This window comes from Rhinoderma darwinii, chromosome 2 (genome assembly GCF_050947455.1).
Source record: "Rhinoderma darwinii isolate aRhiDar2 chromosome 2, aRhiDar2.hap1, whole genome shotgun sequence".
Classification (NCBI taxonomy): Eukaryota; Metazoa; Chordata; class Amphibia; order Anura; family Rhinodermatidae; genus Rhinoderma; species Rhinoderma darwinii.
In genome coordinates, this window is record NC_134688.1 from 222,619,097 (window position 1) to 222,645,971 (window position 26,875).

General features: G+C 38.1%; 1 protein-coding gene across 1 annotated transcript in view; it reads left to right on the top strand.

Annotated features, from left to right (window-relative positions):
- The window catches only part of LOC142741794 (uncharacterized), a 659,023-nt gene that overhangs the window by 541,544 nt on the left and 90,604 nt on the right, over positions 1-26,875 (top strand). Inside the window, exons 92-94 of the mRNA XM_075851126.1 lie at positions 4,907-5,096; positions 6,976-7,065; positions 25,946-26,147. Of these exons, the coding sequence (XP_075707241.1) occupies positions 4,907-5,096; positions 6,976-7,065; positions 25,946-26,147 (482 nt within the window). The remainder of the gene's footprint in view (positions 1-4,906; positions 5,097-6,975; positions 7,066-25,945; positions 26,148-26,875) is intronic.

A 26,875-nucleotide genomic window follows, 5' to 3' on the forward strand; every position in this document is an offset into this window, starting at 1 on the left:
AACGCGCAACTTCTGGGTAAACTTGACTTTGTTGACCATAATTTTTCCGAATAGGAAGTGACCTTCCTTTTTGCAAAGCAATTTTAAATTGCTATTTTGTCAGAAAAAGTGTGGGAGAGGAGTTGTTTTATAAATATGGCACGTGTGTCCAGAAACGGCCTTAATTGCATTGAAAAATCTCCACAAATAAGTTTCACTGAAATAGCACAAATGTGCAACGTGCATGTGTATGAGTTACTATCAAATGGATGCTGTATATATTTGCAAACACTGGAAATATTTGCCAAAATTTAAACTGAGAGGTGAAAAAAAGAATAAAAAACTAAAGACTTTTATTGTAACATTGTACTGCATCACTGTGTTAGAAATTTGAATGATCTTCTTACCCTTTGTTTCCATCTGATCTCTTACACAATTTGTTTTTTGGTGTCCTACAAATTGTATTTGCCTTATATACATCATGCCGTACCTGCTGTAATACTAGTGATGAGCATTTCTTGTACACTTTGTTTCTGAAGCTGTTAGCATCTCTCAGGAGAAATAAACCCATTTGTACTTCTCCATTCTGAGTGATGCATGGCTGGGTGAGCATTACATTGTTTTCAAGATTCAATAATAGGCACTGCAGACACAAGGCGGCATGTTTAATTTAAAGCTGTGTCATGGAGGTGAACATAAACTCACAGCACTTACTTTACCAAAGATGAGTATTAGATACTTGAATATACCTTGATAAAAAAAAATCTTTTCTAATACGTGAAGATTGAGAGTATGGGATTCATTCGGTACAATCTAACACCAGTGAATTGTATTTTCTTCCACCCTCATCTTCACTTCAAGTGAAGCTGAAGACTACGAAAGGTTGTAACCAACAGATGTAGACCGATGGTACCTAAAACCAAACTAAATCACCAAAAAATATTTACTAAACATCTTGAGTTGTTCTCTTTCCTTAAGTTTCTATTCAGCCATTTCTTAGTTATAACCCCTACTTCACTTAGATTTCAAAAAAGTTACAACTGGAAATGGCAGCAGTTATAACTCCAAAGGGAGTTATCACCTTTCCTAGGCTCCTAAATGTCAAATCTGCTCTACAATGCGACAAGATAGAGGAAAGCAAAGTATCAATTTCCAACTAACAAGATTTATCCCTCCAGGTAGGTGACAACCCCTGAAAGAACTATAGTGGCTGACATTTCCTGTTGTCATTTTTCAAACATTCAGAAAGAAGAAACAATTATAACTAAGAAATGAACATTTTTTAAAAGTAGAGGTAAAAGAGTAACACAAGGTCTCTAGTATTGCTAACAATGTCAGTGTGTGTACACAAGCAATATACTACAAATTTATCAACATAAATATCACTTTTGGCACTATGCAATTGGGTAGAAAGTATTCTCATGGTATTCACTAAACACAGATTACACTAGATAGAGGAAACACAACTCTTCATTCCAGAGAACAGGTTTCCACTGCTGTCCTGCTTCAGAGTGTATTGTTAGTATGCTTTATACACCAGTCTAGATGATACTTAGCATTGAGCATAGTGATCTTAGACTACTTAAACATGGAAACCAATCAGTACAGCTCTGAATGCTTCTTGAGCTGACATTAAGTTCGGAGCTGTTGTTGCTCCTATTACCACTTCACAATAGCAGCAATTTAAGAGACAACAGGGAAATACACTAAACCCCTTACTCAAAACAGGAAATCACTAGATATCTAGGGACAAGACACCACTGGATCACCAGGGACAGAATACTACAGCACTGTATATCCAGGGACTGAGAAGTGTATAACTGGACACAGTGACATTGGATCATATGGGACTGTCAGGCAATGTACCTCTTTTCCTACATGGACTGAAGTACTATGCTAAATAGTGAAAATTGACTATCTATGCCATGCTACACTAGACCAACTATTTGACCAACAAACAATAGATTCAATCATCATCAAATGTTTTATATCTCTTATATTAGCTGATGCACTCGTGAAAATCAAACTAAATAGTATCATGTATTAGGGCTTACTACGCTGATTGTCTAAGGCTAAAATGCAAGTCAATCTATGCCTAATGGCACCTGAGTTTCAAATCCAACCCTGGCCAGGTGACAGATTTTCCACCAATGTTTTATTTTGCAGATACCCCAAGATATATAGATTTGCCAACTGCAGTCCATTACTTTTAAGATCATTTTGTATCAAACAACTTGATCCCTTTTACTTAATTGTATATGGAGTTCAATAATCAGGAATTCTACCTAAAGAATAAAATAACAGATCCCTCCAACATTACAGGAATGTCCCTTATGCTTCCTAACCAGAAGCTATGGCATTGAACTGTCTTGTTTATTTGCATTATTCATAATTATCTTGGCTCTTCAGAATGTAGATGTATATTTAAAAGCATGATTCAATCTGATTTCATTGCCACAGCATTGTGTTCAAAGCAATTACCATTCATTTGGCTTTTGAGGCTGTTGAATGAATTTTCCACATGAGATGCCTTAATTTGTACATGTTTTATTGCAGCAAAGTAGGTGTTGGCAAACTGCCTGAAACTCTAGCAAAGGACTGTAACTCTTGTTGCTATGTAATAAAACAATGGGCCAGACGTGAAAGTGAAATGACTAAAAAGTGAAATTTTATTAAATTGAATTTATTGTTTGTCATTCTCTTGATGCTGCTAAAAAAAGAAAACCGGAACTAGCTTCCTGTACACTGATCTGCTGGTGAATTTCGGTATTTTATAGTATGGTACAACTTAACCCTTTCATGACCAAGGGTCATTGATATCCCTGTGTCCAGGTCAAATTTTCCATTTCTGATATGCACTTCTTTAAACGGTAATATCTTTACAACCGCTTTTAATACCACAACAATTTTGACTCTGTTGTTTTTTTTTTTTTGCAAGACTTATGAGGCTTTCATTTTCTAGATTAGTTTAATTATTTCCATGTTTTACATTTTTATTATGAGCAGAGAAATCACTAAAAATGTAAAGAAAAATTACTTTTTTGTAGTTTTTTATATATATTTGTCTATAATGCCACCAGGGATCCGACTTGTAAATCCCCAATGGTATACAAATATAGAGAAAGAGGAAGCACTCCACAGGTCAAATAGAAGAAGTTTATTCACCCATCAGTGAAAAAGGTGCAACGTTTCAGCTGCTCAATGCATCCTTTGACAAATATATATATATTGTAAGGGAATTAGGTAGCGGGACAGTCGTCTCCTGGGGTAGACGGGCACTCAGTATCAAACACGCCAGTAAATTTCAGTCCGCACAGCAAAGATGTGGTACTGCTGGCCTCAGCCAGTTTTTATTTACAGGTTGTACATGAATAAAAAGAAAAACAAATAAAAGAAACCTCTATGCCTGTCCGGCACTAAATATACAGTCAGGTATCCTAACTAACACAGTGCAGGGCTAATGCCTGGCACCATAAACCATGCAGACCATACAACCTGCTATGAATGCAGTCGGTTTGCTCTCACAAGGTCCTCTCCCAAGGCTGAGAGAGAGAGTGACTGAACTGCAGCCTTTTTAAAGGGCTATCACACCTGACCCCTGATTAATAGCTAGACAGCCCAAGACCAGGACTGTGTGGATGGAGTGGGGACCCACCCATCTCTCCCCACTCCAACAACCAGGCCCTTTTCCAGGTTTTAGATAAAACCTATTATAGAGGGAGAACCACATTCTCTGCTGAATTTAGTCCCTGGTTGTTTTCAGATAGCAGAAGACAGAAATCTTGGGGAAATATAGACCCCATCCACAACCTCTCCACATGGTCTGTCACAATAAAAATATATATATATATATATATATATATATATATATATATATATATATCCACCCTAGATGGCTGTGAGCGGATAAGGGGCTATAAGGCTATATTCACACAACGTGAAAAAAGGGCAGTTAACAACGGATCAACTGTCAGTTTTTCATGGCTGTTTTGCATCAATGTGTCTCAAAATTTGAATGGATAGTGGATAGTGATGAATGGATATATGGATAGTGATGCCAGGGATTCTCCAGTAGCAGATCCCCGGCACAGAACGTTCTGACACCGGAATTCTGCTCCTAGAGAGAGAGCTGATGTCACTGTCCATATATGGATAGGGACACCAAGGGGCTTCTCCAGTAGGGGAATCCCTGGTCAGAGTGTCGGCTGGGGATTCTGCTCCTAGAGAGAGCCGCTGACGTCACTGTCCATATATGGATAGTGATGCCAGGGGCAATCTCTAGAAGCGGAATCCCCGGCACAGAGCTATCTGACACTGGGGATTCTGCTCCTAGAGAGAGCCGCTGATGTCACGGTCCATATAAGACTAGTGACGCCAGGGGCTTCTCCAGTAGCGGAATCCCTGATCTGACACTGGGGATTCCACTCCTAGTGGGAGTTTAGGTGGCGCTATCTACAGGGGCAAGGGGGGTTCGATTCTATCTACAGGGGGGTGCAATCTACAGGGGAGCACTATTTGGTGGGACATTGGGGGCTCCCTCTAGGTGGGGAATCCCCAGTCAGAGAGCAGGCCGGGGATTCCGCTCCTGGAGGGAGCTTAGGTGGCGCTATATGTGGTGGGTTTTGCGCTATCTACAGGGGGTTGTGTGTGGTCTATCTACAGTGGGGGGGGGGGTGTAGTCCAGGGCTCTTAAAGCCCCGGCAGACATGAGAGTGCAGCTCTGCTCACACTGAAGCAGCACTGCACTCATTAAACCTTGTTCAAGGCTGTCAACGTTTATACACATGACAACTGCACGGGACATCGGCAGTTGGAACGTATATAGCCATATGGCAGTCGTGAAAGGGGTTAATACTCCTATTTCATATGTGAATATCTGAATGATGCTGTGTAAAGCAAGTCATGGTTATTTTATTTTTCATTTCAGTGCATCACATTTTCTGCAGGACCTGTCAACAATGTATGATGCAATAAGAAATTCATTGCCATCAAACATCCCCGAAGAGTCTGTAAAACAGTTGGCTGACTTACGGGCAGTCATTGATACAGTGTTAGAGCAACTTCCTCCATTAATACACGTCTGTGGACATTCTAAAAGTGACAATTCTATTTATAAGGTATTTAGAATGAAAGAATATTACTAGTTATTGCAGAAAATTCCCCAAAATACACAATATGTTTTTTATTTAAATGTTGCATGAGTTGCACCATGCTTTGATGTTTGTACTTCTAGTTCCCAGGCTACATGTGAGCTCAGTGTAGAAGTGCCTTTGCTAAGTAGTGTGTAATCATCTAAGAAGTCCGATAATAGACATGGAAAGAGAAAGGGATGGTGCTTTTGTAAACTTGTACACAGGTCAGAGGCGTAGCTAGGTTCTCCTGCACTCTGGGCAAAGATTCAGTTTGGCGCCCCCCCCCCCCCAACTTCTTTCCAAACATCTCCTTCCCCCGCCATTTTTGCTTTCTCTACCAATCAATGAGGTGTAATTTTTTTTATGGAACACAAGCATAAAACCATTTGTACTTTGTAAAAGCATTATAGTTATATAAGGTAGTTAACATGATAATAAATTAAAAGAAAATAAATTAAAGAGGTCAGTGTGCCTGACTAAAACAGATTGTATAACTGAGGCTAATGAGACTTAATGGTGACATAATGAACAGCTTCCCCTTGTAGATACTGCCACACAGCCCCCCCTTGTAGATAGTGCCACACAGCCCCCCATAGATATTGCCACACACACCTTAGTAGATAGTGCCACACCCCTTCCCTAGTAGATAGTTCCACACATCCACCCCTTGTAGATAGTGCCACACAGCCCCCGTAAATATTGCCACAAACTCCCTAATACATAGTGCCAAACACACCCCCCTGTAGATAGTGCCACACCCCCCTCGTAGATAAAGCCACAATGTCCCGCTTGTAGATAGTACAACACCCCCCCTGTAGATAGTGCCACACAGCCCCCCTTTGTAGATAGTGCCACAAAGCCACCCCATGTAGATAGTGCCACACAGCCCACCCCTGTAGATAGCGACACACAGCCCCTACATGTGTATAGTGACACACAGCCCTCAAACAAATAAAAAAAACTTGTACTCACCTAGCAACTTTCCTGTGATTAATGGAGCAGCTCCACAGCCTCTTCAGCAGCCTATGAGATGGGATGCTTGTGTAGGCCGGCGTGATCGATTGACATCATTGTGCTGGCCTGCGCAGGCATCCTGTTCCAGTGCCCTAGTAAATGGCAGAGCAGGGAGCTAGCTCATTGCTCTTCCATAGTATTCTATTGTATCTGCATCCTAAGGACGCAGATACAATTGAATGTAGCAGTCGGCCTGGGGCACAAGCCCCACCTGCTCACCCCCTAGCAATGCCCCTGTGCAGGTGGATGACCTACGACAACTCTTCATAGCCTCCAAAATGACTGACTATAAATGCAACTTTTTGTTTACACTTACAATACGAAGAGCAACTATAGAGAATAAATTGCCTCCTTAAACAAGTAAAAAACTGTGCAGAATACAAACGTGGAAAAAGCCGGATCACCGCTCTTACAAATGTGTGCTTGTCCACTTGAAAATCCAATAACTGTAATCAGGCTTACCTGAGTTGGTTTACCAGAGCAAAATCCTAAGGAAATCTTGTACCTGCAGACGTAAAATCCAAAATGTTATTGTAGTAATGAAAAACACTATTCTCACACGGTAATACAGGGTAAAGTCGAAGATCTTGCCTACATGTATCAAGCACACAAAGGCTCTTAATCATATCATCTATGATTAAGAGATTATTTTACCCTGTGTGAATAGTGTTTACAGTGATGACATTAAAACGAGTGCCGATACAAAGTTTTTTTTAAATACTTCACAGGCCAAGAAAATAGGAACGTTCATGACTTAATAGACATCTTATGTATGTGTTTAAACAATATATATTTTATTTTTTTAAGGAACGACAAATTTTATTCCGAATCTTTTTTTTTTTTCCTTCAGATTGATGCTATAGATCCATCTCTCAATGAGGGTGTTTCCATACATCATGGAGCTGCCAGTGAACAAACAAGCAGACATGTTCTTTTACAGGTAAATATGCAAACAATTCCTTATATATCTGTCATTGTAGAGTATATTCTGGGGCTCATAATGGCTACGTTAGCAGATCTTTCTATACATCAAACCAGTTTTTCATGATTAAAGAAAAAAGGGACAGATGTAAAATTGTCTATAGTATCTTGGTTTCCGTGCCTATAAAATGGTCTAGGTTTTACTGAAGGGTAAAGACTGAGTAAATGATTATACACTAGATGCCTGTCATTTTGAATGAATAAACATGTTTGCTTTTATTTACAGCTATTAAAGATTGGTGGACCACAACATCTTTAGACACATTTGTAATCAATGTATTTAATAACACTCTTTAATATATATTTTTTCTTTACTTTTTTCTTTCTTTTTTTCATCTAATCTATCTGTCAATCTCTCTGTTGTCTATCTATCTATCTATCTATCTATCTATCTATCTATCTATCTATCTATCTATCTATCTATCTATCTATCTATCTATCTATCTATCTATCTATCTATCTATCTATCTATCTATCTATCTATCATCTATCTATCTATCTATCTATCTATCTATCTATCTATCTATCTATCTATCTATCTATCTATCTATCTATCTATCTATCTAAAAAAAAGAAAAAGAAAAACGCTATCTATCTAGTTTACTAATGCCATTTTTGATAATAGAGATTTGGACAATAAAATTCAACATAGCATCTCTATTCATTTTATTAGTATAAAAGTATTCTTGATATTTTGACATCACTCTCTTAGATTCAACACAAATAGTAGGCAAGTTTTATCATTGGTATTACATGTACATTTGTGGTATTTTAATGGTCAAGCATTATCACTATTACAGTGAATAAAAGGTGCTATTCCATTTCTTGGTGTTCTGCTTGACATTGAGACGGCTTGGGCTCTTTATAAGGGCAGCGGAGAACATTAATTTCATTCCTGGTCATATTTTATCATCAGAATATAACAGTTAGCGCTGACACTGCTGAATTAGCTTGTAGCAGTCATGATAATATAAAGCTTTCTGCACCTGCTTCTCTTGGCACTTTTCTATGTGGACTCTTCCCGCTTATGGGCTATTAATCATTGGCAACAAGGGAAGTTGCAGACTGATGCACTTTGGATTGCAGGCATAATAGAAAGAACATAGCTCTCTGAATGTCTTTATTGTGATGAGCAGTTTCAATTGACCATAGTGGTATTATGGTTAAGCACTTAATTGGGAAAAATTGCCACATTTCAGCAATGAAGCATAAGAGTGTTATGTAATGACTTGTACAAGAAGTTACACTTACTGCAGAAAATGCACCTTTGAAAATTGTGACATTAAACTCATTATGTAGAATTCAAACTTATCTTGTCAGCAGAAGTTAAGACAAAGAAATCCTATTTAGACAACAATAGATTGTTCTGTGTTTTATTGGTCTATATTGTGTAGAGTATCCTATATTGAATGTTACAATCTTTGGCCAACAATTTTTATGCTGTAGTTACTAAAATTAAAAGAAAAAAAAATATATTGACCAAGTTTTAGATTTTTTTTTTTTTAAATCTGTGATGCCATCAGCCCATTTAGTTCAGGAACACCACTGCTTAGGCTAATATTCCCCTACCAGTCTACCCATTGTAAAATCATAAATCTATGTACATTTATTAAGCTTTATTGCGCACCAAGGGGAAGACTTCAGTGTGATTGAGTCACTCTTATACTTCAATTATGGATATTTCCATCCCAGAAAGTAACAATCTGGGACCATCACCACTGCCCCATACAAGAGAATGAGGATGAGCTTCAGTTTCCTGCACAACAGGTGGCCGGGTATGCATGGAAGCACAGGGTAAACCAGTGAAGGTACCCCAGGGACCCCCACTGATCCTTCATTCTCAGCCATAGAGGGGTGTAAGAAGCTGCCAGGAACCTCTGGTTCTCCCTAGTTTGTGGGGAGCAAAGGATCAAGCATGCTAAATACAACATGTCTGACCCTTGTTTTCTCCAACAGCACACAATGAGGGACAGTTAGCCTGCCCTCAATACACATTGGATTGTAGAAGAATCCTGTTGACATTGGTGTAACTGCCGACAGTAATCTAATGGGTGTGGCCAGCTTAATTTAGCCACGCATTATATGACATATATTGGGGAGGAAGCTCCAACATATTTCTGTGCCCAGGAGACTCAACCAACCTTGATCTGGCCCTGTGCCAGGTATTTTGTACTGTATTTTATTTTATTAAGGAAGCATCTAATTAATGCTCTTAAGGTTTTACTGTTCTGCTGTATCATTAGTCACCTGTCCCGAATTATAGAAGATCCTGTCAATTATGAACTTGTTTTATTGAATAGCTGAAACTGCTCAAGCTGAAAACATTCAATAATTAATACAGACTCATGCTCTAAAGAAAGCCTATAAGTTTGATTTAGGATACCAGTGATTCCAGAACATTGATACACTTCTTCGTATGAGATGGAATTTGAGGTACGAAAGTTATCAATCGATCATATTTCAAGTTCAATTATTTCAATGCTACAAAATATGCAAAATGTAGGTAAAAATAATTTCTTTAAAGAGGTCATATAAGTTGAACTCGTTAACTGACCTGAGTAGTGCTGTCTACCTGTTTCCAGCGCTGGGAGGCAGAGAAGCTAGCTTAAACTTGGGAGGATTCACGCCCCTTTGGCTAACTACAGCAAATTAGCATATAGGGAGCCAACACAACAGTGGTTCATAGCTTTGGAAGGAGGGGGTCCAGGGAAAAAATAAACAGCTCTGGAATCAGGGAGATAGTGCTATTCAGGTCAGTTAACCAGTTCAAATAACATGATCTAGTAACAGGTCCTCTTTAAAGGGAACCTGTCACCAGCATTTCACCTATTAAACCAGTAATACCTGGTGGAAGTGGGTGAAAAATAATTTTTATGTAACCTATAATTATCTTCTTAGTGGGCTCTGTACTTTTAGTATTCAGTTTTTAGTGTTCCCGTGCTGTATGCTAATGAGCATAAAAGAGTTATATCTTTGTTCGAAAAGAGTCAGATCTTCATTCCTCAAGCCTTTCCGAGTTAAATTCGCCTCCTTACGTATGGTTGACATTTACTCGTCTCCCCCCAGCACAAACAAAATACTGCGCTTGTGCATCGATGTCCTGTTCTGGTGCGTGCACACAACTGGACACCATACCGGCGCATGCGCACTAACTAGATTTGAGGCCTGGACGAAGCAGGGAAGGGTGTCGGACCATACATGACATGCATGCGCGCTATCTCAGATGAGATTTTGGCATTTAGGGCGGCCCAGTTTTTGGTGGTGGGCGGGTATAAGTAGAGGGACGAACGAGACTGCTGGATTATCACCATAAAGGGCGCTCCTAAAAGTTTGGGAGAGGGGATAGTGGCAATGAGCTTTTGACAGCAGTGGCCAGTGAGGGGTGAGTAGATTTTAATAGGTGAAATGATGGTGACAGGTTCCCTTTAAATATGTAATCAATGTCTTTACAATAATTCTTAACCAAATTGTGAGATTAAATACTGCCATGTCTCTTTTCCTCTTCTCTACCCCTCAGTGGCATGCTTCCTGCCAACCCCATGTATTTGACCATAGCTTTTAAGCAGTTATTTAGAGCAGGGCTTCTTAAACTTTTTTTATTGGTCCACTCTTCACCAGCCAGGACAGAGGGATACCTGGGTCTTAATAGTGGTCGAATTCCATGCTGAAGGTATTGCTCAACGTATCTTTTATTTTTCTCCTGAACCTAGTATAACAATTAACCCCTTCCCGACATTTGTCGTAAGTATACTACATGGAAAGCCAGTGCTTCCCGCAAAATGTTGTATACTTACGCCAAATGCTTGGCACCGGTTCAGAAGCAGAGCAATGAAATCACCGGGGTGTCGGTGGCTGCAATGGCAACTGGAGGCCTATACTGGCCTCCCGGTGTGCCTAGGAGGCGGAGCCTGAAAGGCTTCCATAGCCGCCTGCAAGATGGCGCCGGCTCAGGAGATGAGCCGGCGTCATCAGCGGTAGATATCAGCTGTATGTTACAGCTGATATCCACTGGTAACGGCAGGAACAGGAGCTAGCTCCGATCTCTGCCATTAACCCCTCAGATGCAGCGATTGGATGCGATCGCTGCATCTTTGTGGTTGCTAGCAGATCGCCAGCTGTGCCCTGCAATTGCACGACTGCCGACTGCTATTATGACACCAGGAGACCTAACAATGGCCTCCTGTTTGCCATTACGGAAGCCGGTTAGGCCCCGCTCGGAGGCGAAGCCTAATCGTAGGTAGTGCAATGTATTAGAAAAAAATATGACAGTAGGACCTTCAAGTCCCCTAGTGGGACTAAAGTAAAGTGTAAAACAAAGTTTAAAAAAATTTAAAAAAAAGTTGTAAAAAATATATTCAACGTTTTAAATAATAAAATAAAACACAATCAACCTTTTTCCCTTATCAAGTCCTTTATTATTGAAAAAAATAAATAAACCATGCATATTAAGTTGTAAAAAATATATTCAACGTTTTAAATAATAAAATAAAACACAATCAACCTTTTTCCCTTATCAAGTCCTTTATTATTGAAAAAAATAAATAAACCATGCATATTTGGTATCGCCGCGACCATAACGGCCTAAACTATAAAAATATTATATTATTTATTCCACGCGGTGAACAGCGTAAAAAAACCTGTAAAAAAATACCAGAATTTCTGTTTTTTTGGTCACTTTGCCCTACAAAAATTGAAATAAAAAGTGATGAAAAAGTCGCATGTATCCAAAAATTGTGCCTATAAAAACTATAGCTCGTCTCGCAAAAAACAAACCCTCATACAGCTCCGTCTACGAAAAAATGAAAAAGTTATGGTTTTCAAAATATAGCGACAGAAAAAATACATTATTTTTACAAAAGTAATTTTATTGTGCAAAAAGTTGTAAAACATAAAAAGTGCTATAAATTTGGTATCGCCAGCATCGGACCGACCCGCAGAATAAAGTTAACATGTAATTTCTAACGCATGGTGAACGCTGTATAAAAAAAACCCTAAAAACCTATGGCAGAATTTCAGTTTTTTGGTCATCTTGCCTCTCAAAAAATAGGATAAAAAGTGGTCAAAAAGTCGCATGTACCCCAAAATGGTACCAATAATAACTACAGCTCGTCCCGCAAAAAAACAGCCCACATACCACTACGTCTATGAAAAAATAAAATTAGTTAAGGCTTCCGTAAGTCAGGAAATAAAAAATATGCAGTTGTGCAGATCAGAGGGGAACATTTCGTCTGTTTCAAGAGGCGATTTATCGGGGCCCTAAAATAAGGGAACCGGGAAGGGGGGGCCCAAACATTCTGCTAGAAGCGAGGGTGCCCGTATTATACCAGGATAACACTTTCCCAGCGAAATTCCCCAAACTGCAAAGGTGCGGAGTATGGACCAAAAGAGGGATAAGTAAAGACACCGTTTATCAGTGCGACACTGGCCTGTGCAGAAATGATTGCTTCACAGCGTAACACACATCTATGGATTATTTTATTGTTTACCCCAATATTATACCCTCTGACTATGCCCCTGATGTACTCTGCCCAGCTTACATATGCCCCCACATTATAAACGGAAACACCAGTAATACTCAAACAAAACTACTACCAAGCAAAATCTATGCTTCAAAAGCCAAATGGCGCTCCCACCTATCTGAGCCCTACAGTGTGCCCAAATAGCAGTTTACTTCCACATATATGACTCCGCCATAGCCTGGGGAACCCTTTTAACAATTTTTGGGATGTGTGTCTCCAGTGGCATAAGCTGGGCACGACATACTTGCCACTGAATTGGCAATTCTGGGGAAAAATTTAAATTTTTACTTTGCACCATACGCAGCGCATTTATTTATGGAAAAGACCTGTGGGGTGAAAATGCTCACTGCACACCTTAATAAATGCCTTGAGGGGTGTAGTTTCTAAAATGGGGTCACTTCTGGGGGGTTTCTTTTATTATTTCCCATCTGAGCCTCTGCAATTGTGAACCAATTCTGTGTAAATCGCCAAATTAGGCTTCAATTTTGCATGGTATACTCTCACTCCTGAGCCCTGTCAAATGTCCAGACAAAAGGTTAGTGACCCATGTAGGGTGATTCTAAAACCGGGAAACACAGCATAATAATTAGGGAGCTGTCTTGTTATGGTGGCATAAGCTGGGCACCACATATTGGCATATCTATTGAAAAATCCCATTTTCACTCTGCAATATCGAGTGCACACTAATTTTTTCAAAACAACTGCGGGGTTAACATGCTCACTACACCCCTAGGTGAATACCTCGAGGGGTGTAGTTTCCAAAATAGGGGTCACTTTTGGGGGGTTTCCACTGTTTTGGTCCCACAGGGGTTTTGCAAATGCTACATAGCGACCAGAAACCAATCCAGCAAAATCTGTACTCCGAAAGCCAAATGTCTCTACTTCCCTTCTGAGCCCTGCCGTGTGCCCAAAAATGAGAGTTTATAACCACATATTGGGTATTTCCATAATCGGGAGAAATTGGTTAACAAATTTTGAGATTCTTTTTCTGCTTTATTTTTTGAGAAACTGAAAAATTTTGCGCTAAAGCTACGTCTTATTGGAAAAAAATGAATTTTTATTTTCACTGCCCAATTCAAATAAAATCTATGAAACAGCTGTGGGGTCAAAATGCTCACTACACCCCTAGATTAATTCCTCAAGGGGTATAGTATACCCCTTAGGAGCTTTGCAAAAGCGACATGGTGTCAAGAAACCAATCCAGCAAAATCTGTGCTCCAAAAGCCAAATGCCGCTCCTTCTCTTCTGTTCCTTGCCGTGTGCCCAAACAGCAGTTTATGACCACATATGGGGTATTGCCGTACTCTGGAGAAGTTGCTTTACAAATGTTGTGGTTCTTTTTTCCTTTATTTGTTGAGAAAAGGAAAAATTTTGAGCTAAAGCTACATCTTATTGAAGAAAAAGGATTGTTTTTATTTTCACTGCCCAATTCTAATAAATTCTATGAAAAAAACCTGTGGGGTCAAAATGATCACTACACCTGTAGATTAATTCTTCAAGGGGTGTAGTTTCCAAAATGGAGTCACTTTTTGTGCATTTTCATTGTTTTGTCCCCTCAGGGGCTCTGCAAATGTGACATGGCCTCAGCAAACAATTCCTGCTAAATTTGAGCTCCAAAAGTCAAATGGCGCTCTTTCCCTTCTTAGCCCTGCCGTGTATCCAAACAGCCGTTTATTACCACATATGGGGTACTGTTTTACTTGGGAGAAATTTCTTTACAAATTTTGCGGTGCTTTTTCTCCTTTAGTTCTTGTGGAAATGAGAAAAAATGTGCTAAACCTACATTTTCTTTGAAAGAATGTAGATTTTCATTTTCATGGCCTACTAATAATTTCTGAAAAAAACCTGCGTCGTTATAATGCTCAGTATACCCCTAGATAATTTACTCAAGGGGTGCAATTTCCAAAATGGGGCCACTTGTGGGAGGGGGGGGTTCCACTGTTTTGGTCCCTCAGGGGCTTTGCAAATGCGCCATGGCCTCCGAAAACCATTCCTGCAAAATTTGAGCTCCAAAAGCCAAATGGCACTCTTTCCCTTCTAAGCCCTGCCGTGTGTCCAAACAGCCGTTTATGACCACATGTGGGGTATTGTTTTACTCGGAAGAAATTGCTCTACAAATGTTGTGGTGCTTTTTCTCCTTTAGTCCTTTTGAAAATTAAAAAAAATTAGCTAAACCTACATTTTATTTGAAAGAATGTAGATTTTCATTTTCATGGCCTAATACCAAAAATTTCTGCAAAAAACCTGTGCCGTCAAAATGCTTACTATACTTAATAAATTCCTCGAGGGGTGTAGTTTCCCAAATGGGGCCACTTTGGGGGTTTCCACTGTTTTGGTACCACAAGAGCTCTTCAAACTTGAAATGGTGCCTAAAACATATTCTAATAGAAAGGAGTGTCCAAAATCCACTAGGTGCTCCTTTACTTCTGAGGCCTGTGTTTCAGTCCATAAGCACACTAGAGCCACATGTGGGATATTTCCTTAAACTGCAGAACCTGGGCAATAAATATTGAGTTGCGTTTCTCTGGTAAAACTTTGTGTTACAAAAAAAAATGGATTAAAAATGAATTTCTGCAACAATAAAAAATGAAATTTGTAAATTTCACCTCTACTTTGGTTTAATTCCTGTGAAACGTCTAAAGGGTTAAGAAACTTTATAAATTATGTTTTGAATACTTTGAGGGGTGGCGTTTTTAAAATAGGGTGACTTTTTGGAGGTTTCTAATATATAAGGCCCTAAAAGAAAATCTCAGGATCGCTTGGATAGGTGAAAGCATTCCGAAGTTATTACCACATAAATTGAAACATGTCAGATTTGAAAAATGAGGCTCTGTCATGAAGGTCAAAAGTGGCTAAAGAGGGAAGGGGTTAAATGTTTTTTTTCTGTTTTGTAAAAAATCCACATATGCCAAAGGAAACTGTATATATAACGGCTGAAATCTAGTCACATAGACAAATCATGTCAAATCCAAACATAGAATTGTCCATATATTAGTAAATCAAAAGAGAGAAGAGCAGCCAAAGTTTCATAGCTGTGTTTTTCTTAGTTCAATGCTGATATACAGAAAAAAATTGGAGTCTCCAAGGCGCTGCTGCACGGGAAAGCAATAAGCAAACGATGTATCAAGTAAAGGTGATTTAATGAAATCAAGGCTACGCGTTTCAATGCCGCACCGGCATCTTCATCAGGCCATAAAAGAAATAAAACATCTGCACAGTTTAAATACACACTGACCAATTAAAAAACCCGCCAATATGACTGGGGTCAAAGTTCTCAGATGACGTCATGAATGAAAAGAGCTGTAACAGTTCACACGAGGCAATAGATAGTAAAACAGCAGTCAGGACCATGGACAGCGGTCGTGTCAAAAATACGCAACTGTATAAAAGGAAAGCACATAGCCGACAGGATAATAATGGTACATAGGGAATAGAAATGCGAAATTGCAGAAGGGATAATCGATGATAAAATGCAAATAATGTTGAAATAAGAATAATATATGACATATATAAAAGAGGAACGAAAAAGGATTCAGATATACAGTAAATAAATAACTGTGCCGCAATATGCTTGCTCGGAATAAACATCCAATGGATGTTTAATAACTAACATACAAATGGATGTTGGGAGAAAGATACATAATGATGTAAAATGGAGATGTAGAAAAAATGAGTGAAATGAACAGAAGAGACAGCGCAATAGTCGGGAAAGGACAGGGCATAGAAAACTATAATGGGCATGATATACATAGTGATCCAATAAAGTACCATTAGAAATGGTGTTACGATGGATACTATACAGTTTATGAAATACAATTATGTGATGATGTACAATTACAGAATCAATGCAGTACAAAAATAGATAAAACAATTGATAATAGACATAAAAAAACGGGGTAAAAGGGAACAAGTTGCAAGAACACCAATATATAAAAGGATCATCGGGGGGCTGGGTAAAAAACAACATATATAGAGCCAAAAAGTGAGAGAGTAATTGGAAAAATCGGGTATCACGAAAATGAAGAGCAGGAAGGGAAATCACTAATAATCTTTATTTAATTGCGCAAAAATGCCGCTAAATAGAAATGACCTTAAATTATGAAGCAAACGAATTTAAAGGAGTACATAAAACTAGGAAGTGCAAAATACTCACAAATGTGAGGGAAAAACGGACCCAAACGAACGGGCAGAGAAATTAGTGGTGAATGGATGGGCAAAATGTATTGTTAATAAATGATAATTAATCAAGGGACGATTCAGTTAGATCATTTAGACCATATGGTTGTAGAGTCCTAAGTTTAAAGATCCAATAGTTTTCGCGCTGCTTGAGTTTATTAAACCTATTTGCAGTGTTTGATGAAATCAGTTCGATCGGTGTGACCGTTATTTCATTAAAATGATTGTTATGAGTGGAGGCAAAATGACGTGAAACACTATGTTTCATAAAACCAGAGGTGACATTAAACCTATGACTATTAATTCTGGTTCGCAGGCACTGAGTAGTGCGGCCAATATATTGCAAACGACAAGGGCATTCAAGCATATAAACAATATAAGAACTCCCACAATTAAGGAAATTATTAATTTTAAAAGATTCATCGGTCACTGTTGAAGTATATTTAGTGGCTCTATGAGTGATCACAGTACAGCACATACAGCGTTGATGGCCACATTTGAAAGAGCCTAATAATTTAGGGAGTAAAGTGGAGCTAGTAGTCGATGGATTGCTCAGTCTACTTGGGGCCAAGATATTTTTAAGGGATTTGGAACGTCTGAACGTGACTATGGGTTTGGTGGGCAATTCATTCTTAAGATAGGGATCACTAGTTAAAATGTGCCAATGCCTCTCTAGGATTTCTCTAATTTTCTTATTACCACTATTGAATGTGGTGATAAAATTGTTACTAAAATTACGGGCATTCTTATTGACAACCTTTTCCTCAATACAAGATGCTTGAGTTAGTAGGGCAGCTTTTCGTCTCGCTCCTTTGATGAGGTTAGTGGGAAAATTCTTCTGTTTAAACCTTTTTTCTAAAACATTACATTCCTTATTAAAATCAATGTTGGTAGTACAATTTTTTCTAATCCTCCTAAACTGACCAAAAGGGACATTCTTGATCCATGGCGGATAATGGGCACTGTTAAAATTGAGGTAGCTATTGACGTCTACCGTTTTAAAATGGGTTTTCGTGATGAATTTATTGGAGGCAATATCAAAAGAAATATTTAGGTCAAGAAAATCAATGGACGTGGCTGAAAAAGTATGTGTAAAAGAAAGCCCATATGTGTTCTGATTAAGGAATTTGATAAAGGATATAGCTTCAGTCTCATCACCCATCCAAATGAAGAGAAGATCGTCAATATAGCGTTTGTACCATAAAATATTATTTTTGAAGCGATGATCCTGGTGTATATAATGATCTTCAAAGTTACCCATATAGAGGTTGGCATAAGATGGTGCGAACCTGGAACCCATAGCACACCCCTTTATTTGGTTATAGAATTTTTTATCGAAGCTAAACGAATTATGATGGAGAATAAAATGAACGCATTTGGTAATAAAATCAATCTGAACAGAGGGCATGTTAGTTTTGGTGTTTAAAGCAGATTTAATGACATCTAGGCCTTTGGAGTGAGGGATATTACTGTATAAAGCAGTGACATCTGCAGTTAGAAAATTAATGGGATGCATACGATTAGTTACATTAATGGCAAGAAGCTCTCTAATAACTTGCGTGGAATCCTTGAGATATGAAGAAAGGCCTGCCACTAAGGGTTGTAAATGCAGATCAACGAAATGGGAAAGGTTACTGGTCAGGGACCCTATCCCAGAAATGATCGGGCGCCCAGGGGGATTGGTGATGGATTTATGTATCTTGGGAAGATGGTACATAAATGGCAGACTAGGAAATGGCATATGGAGAAAGCCCTTTTCTTTTTTTGTAATGATGCCTTCCTGGAAGGCTGTTTCGATAAGATTAGCATATTTTAATGAATGGTCATGTAAGGGGTTCGCTGTTAATGGAACATAGAAATTGGTATCACCCAAAATTCTATAGGTCTCACCCAAATATTGGTCTCTGTTCATAACTACAATGAACAGAGACCAATATTTGGGTGAGACCTATAGGATTTTGGGTGATACCAATTTCTATGTTCCATTAACAGCGAACCCCTTACATGACCATTCATTAAAATATGCTAATCTTATCGAAACAGCCTTCCAGGAAGGCATCATTACAAAAAAAGAAAAGGGCTTTCTCCATATGCCATTTCCTAGTCTGCCATTTATGTACCATCTTCCCAAGATACATAAATCCATCACCAATCCCCCTGGGCGCCCGATCATTTCTGGGATAGGGTCCCTGACCAGTAACCTTTCCCATTTCGTTGATCTGCATTTACAACCCTTAGTGGCAGGCCTTTCTTCATATCTCAAGGATTCCACGCAAGTTATTAGAGAGCTTCTTGCCATTAATGTAACTAATCGTATGCATCCCATTAATTTTCTAACTGCAGATGTCACTGCTTTATACAGTAATATCCCTCACTCCAAAGGCCTAGATGTCATTAAATCTGCTTTAAACACCAAAACTAACATGCCCTCTGTTCAGATTGATTTTATTACCAAATGCGTTCATTTTATTCTCCATCATAATTCGTTTAGCTTCGATAAAAAATTCTATAACCAAATAAAGGGGTGTGCTATGGGTTCCAGGTTCGCACCATCTTATGCCAACCTCTATATGGGTAACTTTGAAGATCATTATATACACCAGGATCATCGCTTCAAAAATAATATTTTATGGTACAAACGCTATATTGACGATCTTCTCTTCATTTGGATGGGTGATGAGACTGAAGCTATATCCTTTATCAAATTCCTTAATCAGAACACATATGGGCTTTCTTTTACACATACTTTTTCAGCCACGTCCATTGATTTTCTTGACCTAAATATTTCTTTTGATATTGCCTCCAATAAATTCATCACGAAAACCCATTTTAAAACGGTAGACGTCAATAGCTACCTCAATTTTAACAGTGCCCATTATCCGCCATGGATCAAGAATGTCCCTTTTGGTCAGTTTAGGAGGATTAGAAAAAATTGTACTACCAACATTGATTTTAATAAGGAATGTAATGTTTTAGAAAAAAGGTTTAAACAGAAGAATTTTCCCACTAACCTCATCAAAGGAGCGAGACGAAAAGCTGCCCTACTAACTCAAGCATCTTGTATTGAGGAAAAGGTTGTCAATAAGAATGCCCGTAATTTTAGTAACAATTTTATCACCACATTCAATAGTGGTAATAAGAAAATTAGAGAAATCCTAGAGAGGCATTGGCACATTTTAACTAGTGATCCCTATCTTAAGAATTAATTGCCCACCAAACCCATAGTCACGTTCAGACGTTCCAAATCCCTTAAAAATATCTTGGCCCCAAGTAGACTGAGCAATCCATCGACTACTAGCTCCACTTTACTCCCTAAATTATTAGGCTCTTTCAAATGTGGCCATCAACGCTGTATGTGCTGTACTGTGATCACTCATAGAGCCACTAAATATACTTCAACAGTGACCGATGAATCTTTTAAAATTAATAATTTCCTTAATTGTGGGAGTTCTTATATTGTTTATATGCTTGAATGCCCTTGTCGTTTGCAATATATTGGCCGCACTACTCAGTGCCTGCGAACCAGAATTAATAGTCATAGGTTTAATGTCACCTCTGGTTTTATGAAACATAGTGTTTCACGTCATTTTGCCTCCACTCATAACAATCATTTTAATGAAATAACGGTCACACCGATCGAACTGATTTCATCAAACACTGCAAATAGGTTTAATAAACTCAAGCAGCGCGAAAACTATTGGATCTTTAAACTTAGGACTCTACAACCATATGGTCTAAATGATCTAACTGAATCGTCCCTTGATTAATTATCATTTATTAACAATACATTTTGCCCATCCATTCACCACTAATTTCTCTGCCCGTTCGTTTGGGTCCGTTTTTCCCTCACATTTGTGAGTATTTTGCACTTCCTAGTTTTATGTACTCCTTTAAATTCGTTTGCTTCATAATTTAAGGTCATTTCTATTTAGCGGCATTTTTGCGCAATTAAATAAAGATTATTAGTGATTTCCCTTCCTGCTCTTCATTTTCGTGATACCCGATTTTTCCAATTACTCTCTCACTTTTTGGCTCTATATATGTTGTTTTTTACCCAGCCCCCCGATGATCCTTTTATATATTGGTGTTCTTGCAACTTGTTCCCTTTTACCCCGTTTTTTTATGTCTATTATCAATTGTTTTATCTATTTTTGTACTGCATTGATTCTGTAATTGTACATCATCACATAATTGTATTTCATAAACTGTATAGTATCCATCGTAACACCATTTCTAATGGTACTTTATTGGATCACTATGTATATCATGCCCATTATAGTTTTCTATGCCCTGTCCTTTCCCGACTATTGCGCTGTCTCTTCTGTTCATTTCACTCATTTTTTCTACATCTCCATTTTACATCATTATGTATCTTTCTCCCAACATCCATTTGTATGTTAGTTATTAAACATCCATTGGATGTTTATTCCGAGCAAGCATATTGCGGCACAGTTATTTATTTACTGTATATCTGAATCCTTTTTCGTTCCTCTTTTATATATGTCATATATTATTCTTATTTCAACATTATTTGCATTTTATCATCGATTATCCCTTCTGCAATTTCGCATTTCTATTCCCTATGTACCATTATTATCCTGTCGGCTATGTGCTTTCCTTTTATACAGTTGCGTATTTTTGACACGACCGCTGTCCATGGTCCTGACTGCTGTTTTACTATCTATTGCCTCGTGTGAACTGTTACAGCTCTTTTCATTCATGACGTCATCTGAGAACTTTGACCCCAGTCATATTGGCGGGTTTTTTAATTGGTCAGTGTGTATTTAAACTGTGCAGATGTTTTATTTCTTTTATGGCCTGATGAAGATGCCGGTGCGGCATTGAAACGCGTAGCCTTGATTTCATTAAATCACCTTTACTTGATACATCGTTTGCTTATTGCTTTCCCGTGCAGCAGCGCCTTGGAGACTCCAATTTTTTTCTGTATATCAGCATTATTTTTGCGGTCTTCCTTGGATCACCGGCACCGAGTCCTGGCAGCAGCAGCAGCATTTCTCTCCATCGTCCGTTGTCCTTTGATTCTAGGTGAGCACCTATTTGGACTTCGGGATATTGCTTCCTCTTACCTCTGGTAATCTACACTATGTGGCGCCGTGGTTTTTGTCTCTTTTCTTTGTTCAAGAAATATTGGAAGTTTTGTTTTGTTATGACAGACATTTTTTCCAAAAGTGATGAGAGGAAGTCCTGCAACATTGGTTGTCACCGTATCTTTGAAATAACTGATGGGCTGCCAAAATATTGGTTATCACCTTTCAATAAGCTTCTCACAAACATTGAACATGCTGACATCAGTTTCTAATTCAACTACTTCAAAATTGACCCCTAGTATGGCAGCACTTCTGGGTTTCAATTTTACAAAAATAGCTGCCACAGCTGAATAGAGAAATACTAATATCTTTGTAAGTAAATATAACATAATTGCCAAATTTTGGCTAATGTTCTAACTTCTGATTAACTAATATATTGCCAATTTTATGTTTTGAAGGGAATTCTCACCCCTTTCTTCTCATCCCTTGCTTTGCTTCTTTTAGTTTATTTATGTCGGTTATTTGTGTGTTTTGCACAGTTAGTAAATATTTGACATACATTTACAATATAAATAATTAAATAAAAGGGAGTGCTATCCTTCTAGTACTGTCAAATAAATAAGTCCCCTATTCAATGTAGGTTTAAGCCTAATGCACACGACCATTAGTGATCCGTGGAAACATAGGACCTGTCAGTTTTCACAGACCCGAATTACCCGCTGAAGTAAATGGGTCTGTGAAAACTATTGGGTGCCCTCGGATGCCAAGAAAAACAGCCCGAGTGAAATAACATCCCTTGATTTGACTGACCACTTCCTTGGAATGTTGTATCATATTTCTAGGAACAGAGATCTCTGAGCAGTGCCAAAGGGTTTTAGGTGTTCTGTAGAGCCCTTTTATTCAGGAAATCAGTGATGGTCACAGACCACAGACTTTATCAATGTGATCTTCTCACATGTATTTATGTACATAGAAGAAGATTATTTTGACTGGGTTTCCCTTTTCAGAAGATCCATGTACGACTCCAGTAACTGTGTAAATGTATACACACCACACTATATGAATGACTTAACATACTATTATGTCTGTTATATTGAATATTTTTGAATACTGACTTTATTTGAACATACAGATTGCTCCTTGCATAGAACATCAAGCTTGCATAGTCTATTTCCAGTAACTCTCTAATACAAAAGAATGCATTAACAAAATGCATTCTGCAAAAGAACATAACACTACATCTTTCAAACTAGGATGCGAGCAGTGTCAAAAAGATGTGAAAAATCATTTAAAATATAGCACTGGTAAAGATATACTGCTACATGAAGGGATTTTTATGCTCTTTGTAGCATGGCAGTATGAATTAAAAGGAAATGACAAGAATTGTGACTGTTATTAGTTCAAAGTTATTCTTCTTTATGTTCTGCTTCTGCCAAATAAAGCACAGCTGGACAACTAAGACAGCTCCCTAAGCTAAACATAGATAATCAATATTATTATTCCTCATTTTAAATTCATTTTCAGAGACTGGAATATGAATAAGCTACTCTGACAAGCCATGTACCATCAGAGCAGCTGTGACAGCACAGCCATTTTAAGCCTATAGTGTCAGATAATAAAAATATGGAAATCCTGAATTCTACATCTCATTGGAACTGTAACAATGTTTCAGAATATTAGCTGCGGTAGTGGATTTTCTTTTGTTGTTATATGGTTGCGATCTTGTTTTTATATATATATATATATATACACACACGCACACACACAGTGTGTGTGTATATATATATATACACACACGCACACACACAGTGTGTGTATATATCTTGTGTATTTGTAGAAGGTATTTTATTTTCATTAATACCACAAAGGTGTGCAGGCTACAATGTAAATAGTAGCAATATGGCATCTAATGGCATTTGATGATAGAGTTATAAATTTTAAACATATATTTTCTTTAATACAAAGGACACCTGAGCACATTCCTACTGATGGAATTCACATTGAGAGTAGGGAAGTGTGAGAGAAATAATATTTTTTAATGTGAGGCTTAAGATAGCATGAGGGTCTTATTTTGTTGTAAAAATAGGAATGCAAATTATTTATTGCCAATCAAATTCACCAGACCCAATGCTAAAACAACAGGCAAGACTCTCATGTTAATTCGTAGGGCTCCTACAAATGCTTTCTCACAATTCAAAATAAGCCAAGATTATTAAAAGTGGAAATCCGGTAGAAATTATCTTAATAACTTATATATATATAATACATATGATTTATATATAAATATGTGATGAGCTGATCACAGGCCACCACTAATTTTCAGAATTTAAAGTTTCCAAAAAGTGCTTATACTCCTTTGGCACTGTTCATATTTTGCTGCCCTCTAATTCTGGAAATCAGTGGTGGTCCAAGATGACAGTATTCACCAATCTGATCTTCTCACATGTATCTGTGACATACCAGAAGATAACTTTTTTTTACTAGATTTTCCCTTTTGATGTACACAAAGAATAATCTAACAAATAATTTTGAGAGAGTTTCTACCTATTCATTTAGATGTTAAAACTTAAAAGAAGTGCAGTTATAATGGCTATGATTATATATTAACTTTGTAATTTAATTACTTTTAAAATGTACTTGTTTTATCCATGCAAATTCTGTGTGAAGTTACTGCCACTAGGTGTCTCACTTTCTGAAATCTGCTGTCCCCCCCTGTTGTCAAGCAAAATTTGTCTCATGTTACAAAGCAGAGGAGACGGACTGCAGAAAGTGGGTGTGCGTCTCTTTACAGATTGCCCATAGAAGCCTATGGAGCAGGGGGGGGCAAGGGGAGGGAGCAGAGGGAGAAACACAGACACAGGCACTGCCCATAGAAGTCTATGGACAGGGCAAGGGAAGCAGGAGGAGGGAGCAGAAGCAGAGAGTAGAGACACAGATGAAGACACTTCCGTTAGAAGTCTATGAAGATGGGAAGGGGTAGCAGAAAGAGAGAGCAGAGAGGAGAAACAGACACGCTGCCCGTAGAAGTCTATGGAGAGTCGAGGGGATCAGTAGGAGGGAGCAGGGAGTGAAAGACAGACATGCTGCCTATAGAAGTTTATGGGGAGGGGAGGGAGAAGCAGGAAAAGGGAGCCGCAGCAAATAGGAGAAACAGATACACTGCCCATAGAAGTATATGGACAACAGAGGGGGAGCAGAAAGAAATACACAGATGCTGCCCATCTGAGTCTATAAAGGGGGTAGAGGGAAAGATATATATATATATATATATATATATACTGGTAAGAGTTATATGTCACCCAAGTGCTAGATTCACAGCCACACTGCTCATTACTGCTGTATGATGTCCTCCATGCTGCTGCTGCTTTTATATATATATATATATATATATATATATATATATATATATATATATATAAAAAAAATAGAGATCTTGCAGCACTCAAAGTGGTGAAAACAAAGTGGTTTATTCAGCCAACAAACAGCGACGTTTCTGTCCAACAATAGGACCTTTATCAAGCATATATATATATATATATACACACACACACACACACACACACACACACACACACACACACACACACACACACGTGATAGATAGTGATAGGAGAGCAGGATTCTCCTTTTATCTATGTGTGCTGTGTATAGAAGACATGATAACAGTTAGGCTCCACCCACTAGCTTAGAGAAAGCAGAATTTTCTCTGAGCTAGAGACACACATATAACAGTTTATTCTGATAAGTTACATGAAAAGTTAGATACACTATAAGGCCAGATAAAAGCTAACTTAGTGGTCCCAACTTCTTTTCCCCCAACTATAGTGACAATTGCATAATATATGTCCTTTTTAGCATAACAAAGCCAATCCATATTTCAGCTATCTGTAACTAAATAACTTTTGTTAGATAGAAAAGTGTACAGAAGTAGTAAGGGCAGCGGAAGTAGAAGGCAGCATGAGTAGCAGGGATAAAAAACTCAAATTCAACACATTTGTTATACAAAATAATGTATGTATGGTTTCTTTGACATATTATTCTATAAACAGAATAATAATTTGCGTTAACTAATTCAGATTTGACTTCTTTGTTTCAGGAGTGCAGCTGGATGAATGCAACTCTTAAGCAAATCAAAAGCACTGTTTCTGCATTATCACACTGTTTGCTGGGAGGTGTAACAGCAATACCAGAACATCTGAGAAATACTGCCGAGGTTTTAAAGAAAGAAATAGTCCCTAAATTGTGGCTTCCCTCACACAGCTGCCAAAGGTCTTATAACATTGTCCCCTGGCTGGAAGGCAAGTCTTGTACCACACAGGTTTTTCAGCAATTCATTTGTGTTCCATACATAAATTACCAATTTTCTGTTCACTTTGTCAGGTATTCTATATCTTCTTTTTATATTTTTTACTATATTGAGTTATTGGCAATGATATAGTTACTGACAGGAAGATGAATAACAAGAGAAGTGACTGGTCATGTAATGTATAAAGTCACAGTAGCCAAAAAGTAATTCAACTTGACATTTTAATTGAGATCCATTTGTCCTGGACATTCATGTAAAACGCATCACTGCTTTTATATTTATCAAGGAGTAAAACACATCACAACAAACACATGAGACCATTCTCTCCATATTTGTATAAAATCCTGATGAATTCTAATCTATCTGTCATTAATAAAACCTGGAGGAATTTAGGCAAAGTAGACAAGTTTGTCCTAGCAAAAAATATACTACACTAAATGTATACTTATTTTTGAAGTACAAAATGCAGCTTTGGGTTGAGTCTAGAACAACCTTATAACCCTAAAGTCCACTGGGGCCAACAATTCTTATATTAGAACAAATAAAATCACAAACACATGAAAACATACCCACCATCCCCTATTCCAGCCCACATCATAACAGGGCTTTTCTATTTTCCCACAAGCCTCCACTAACTTGCTTTTTGGAAAAGAATAATCCAGCTTCTATCCACCATCTTCACCGTAGAAGTCGGCTGTAGCTCTGGTAACTGAATACCCA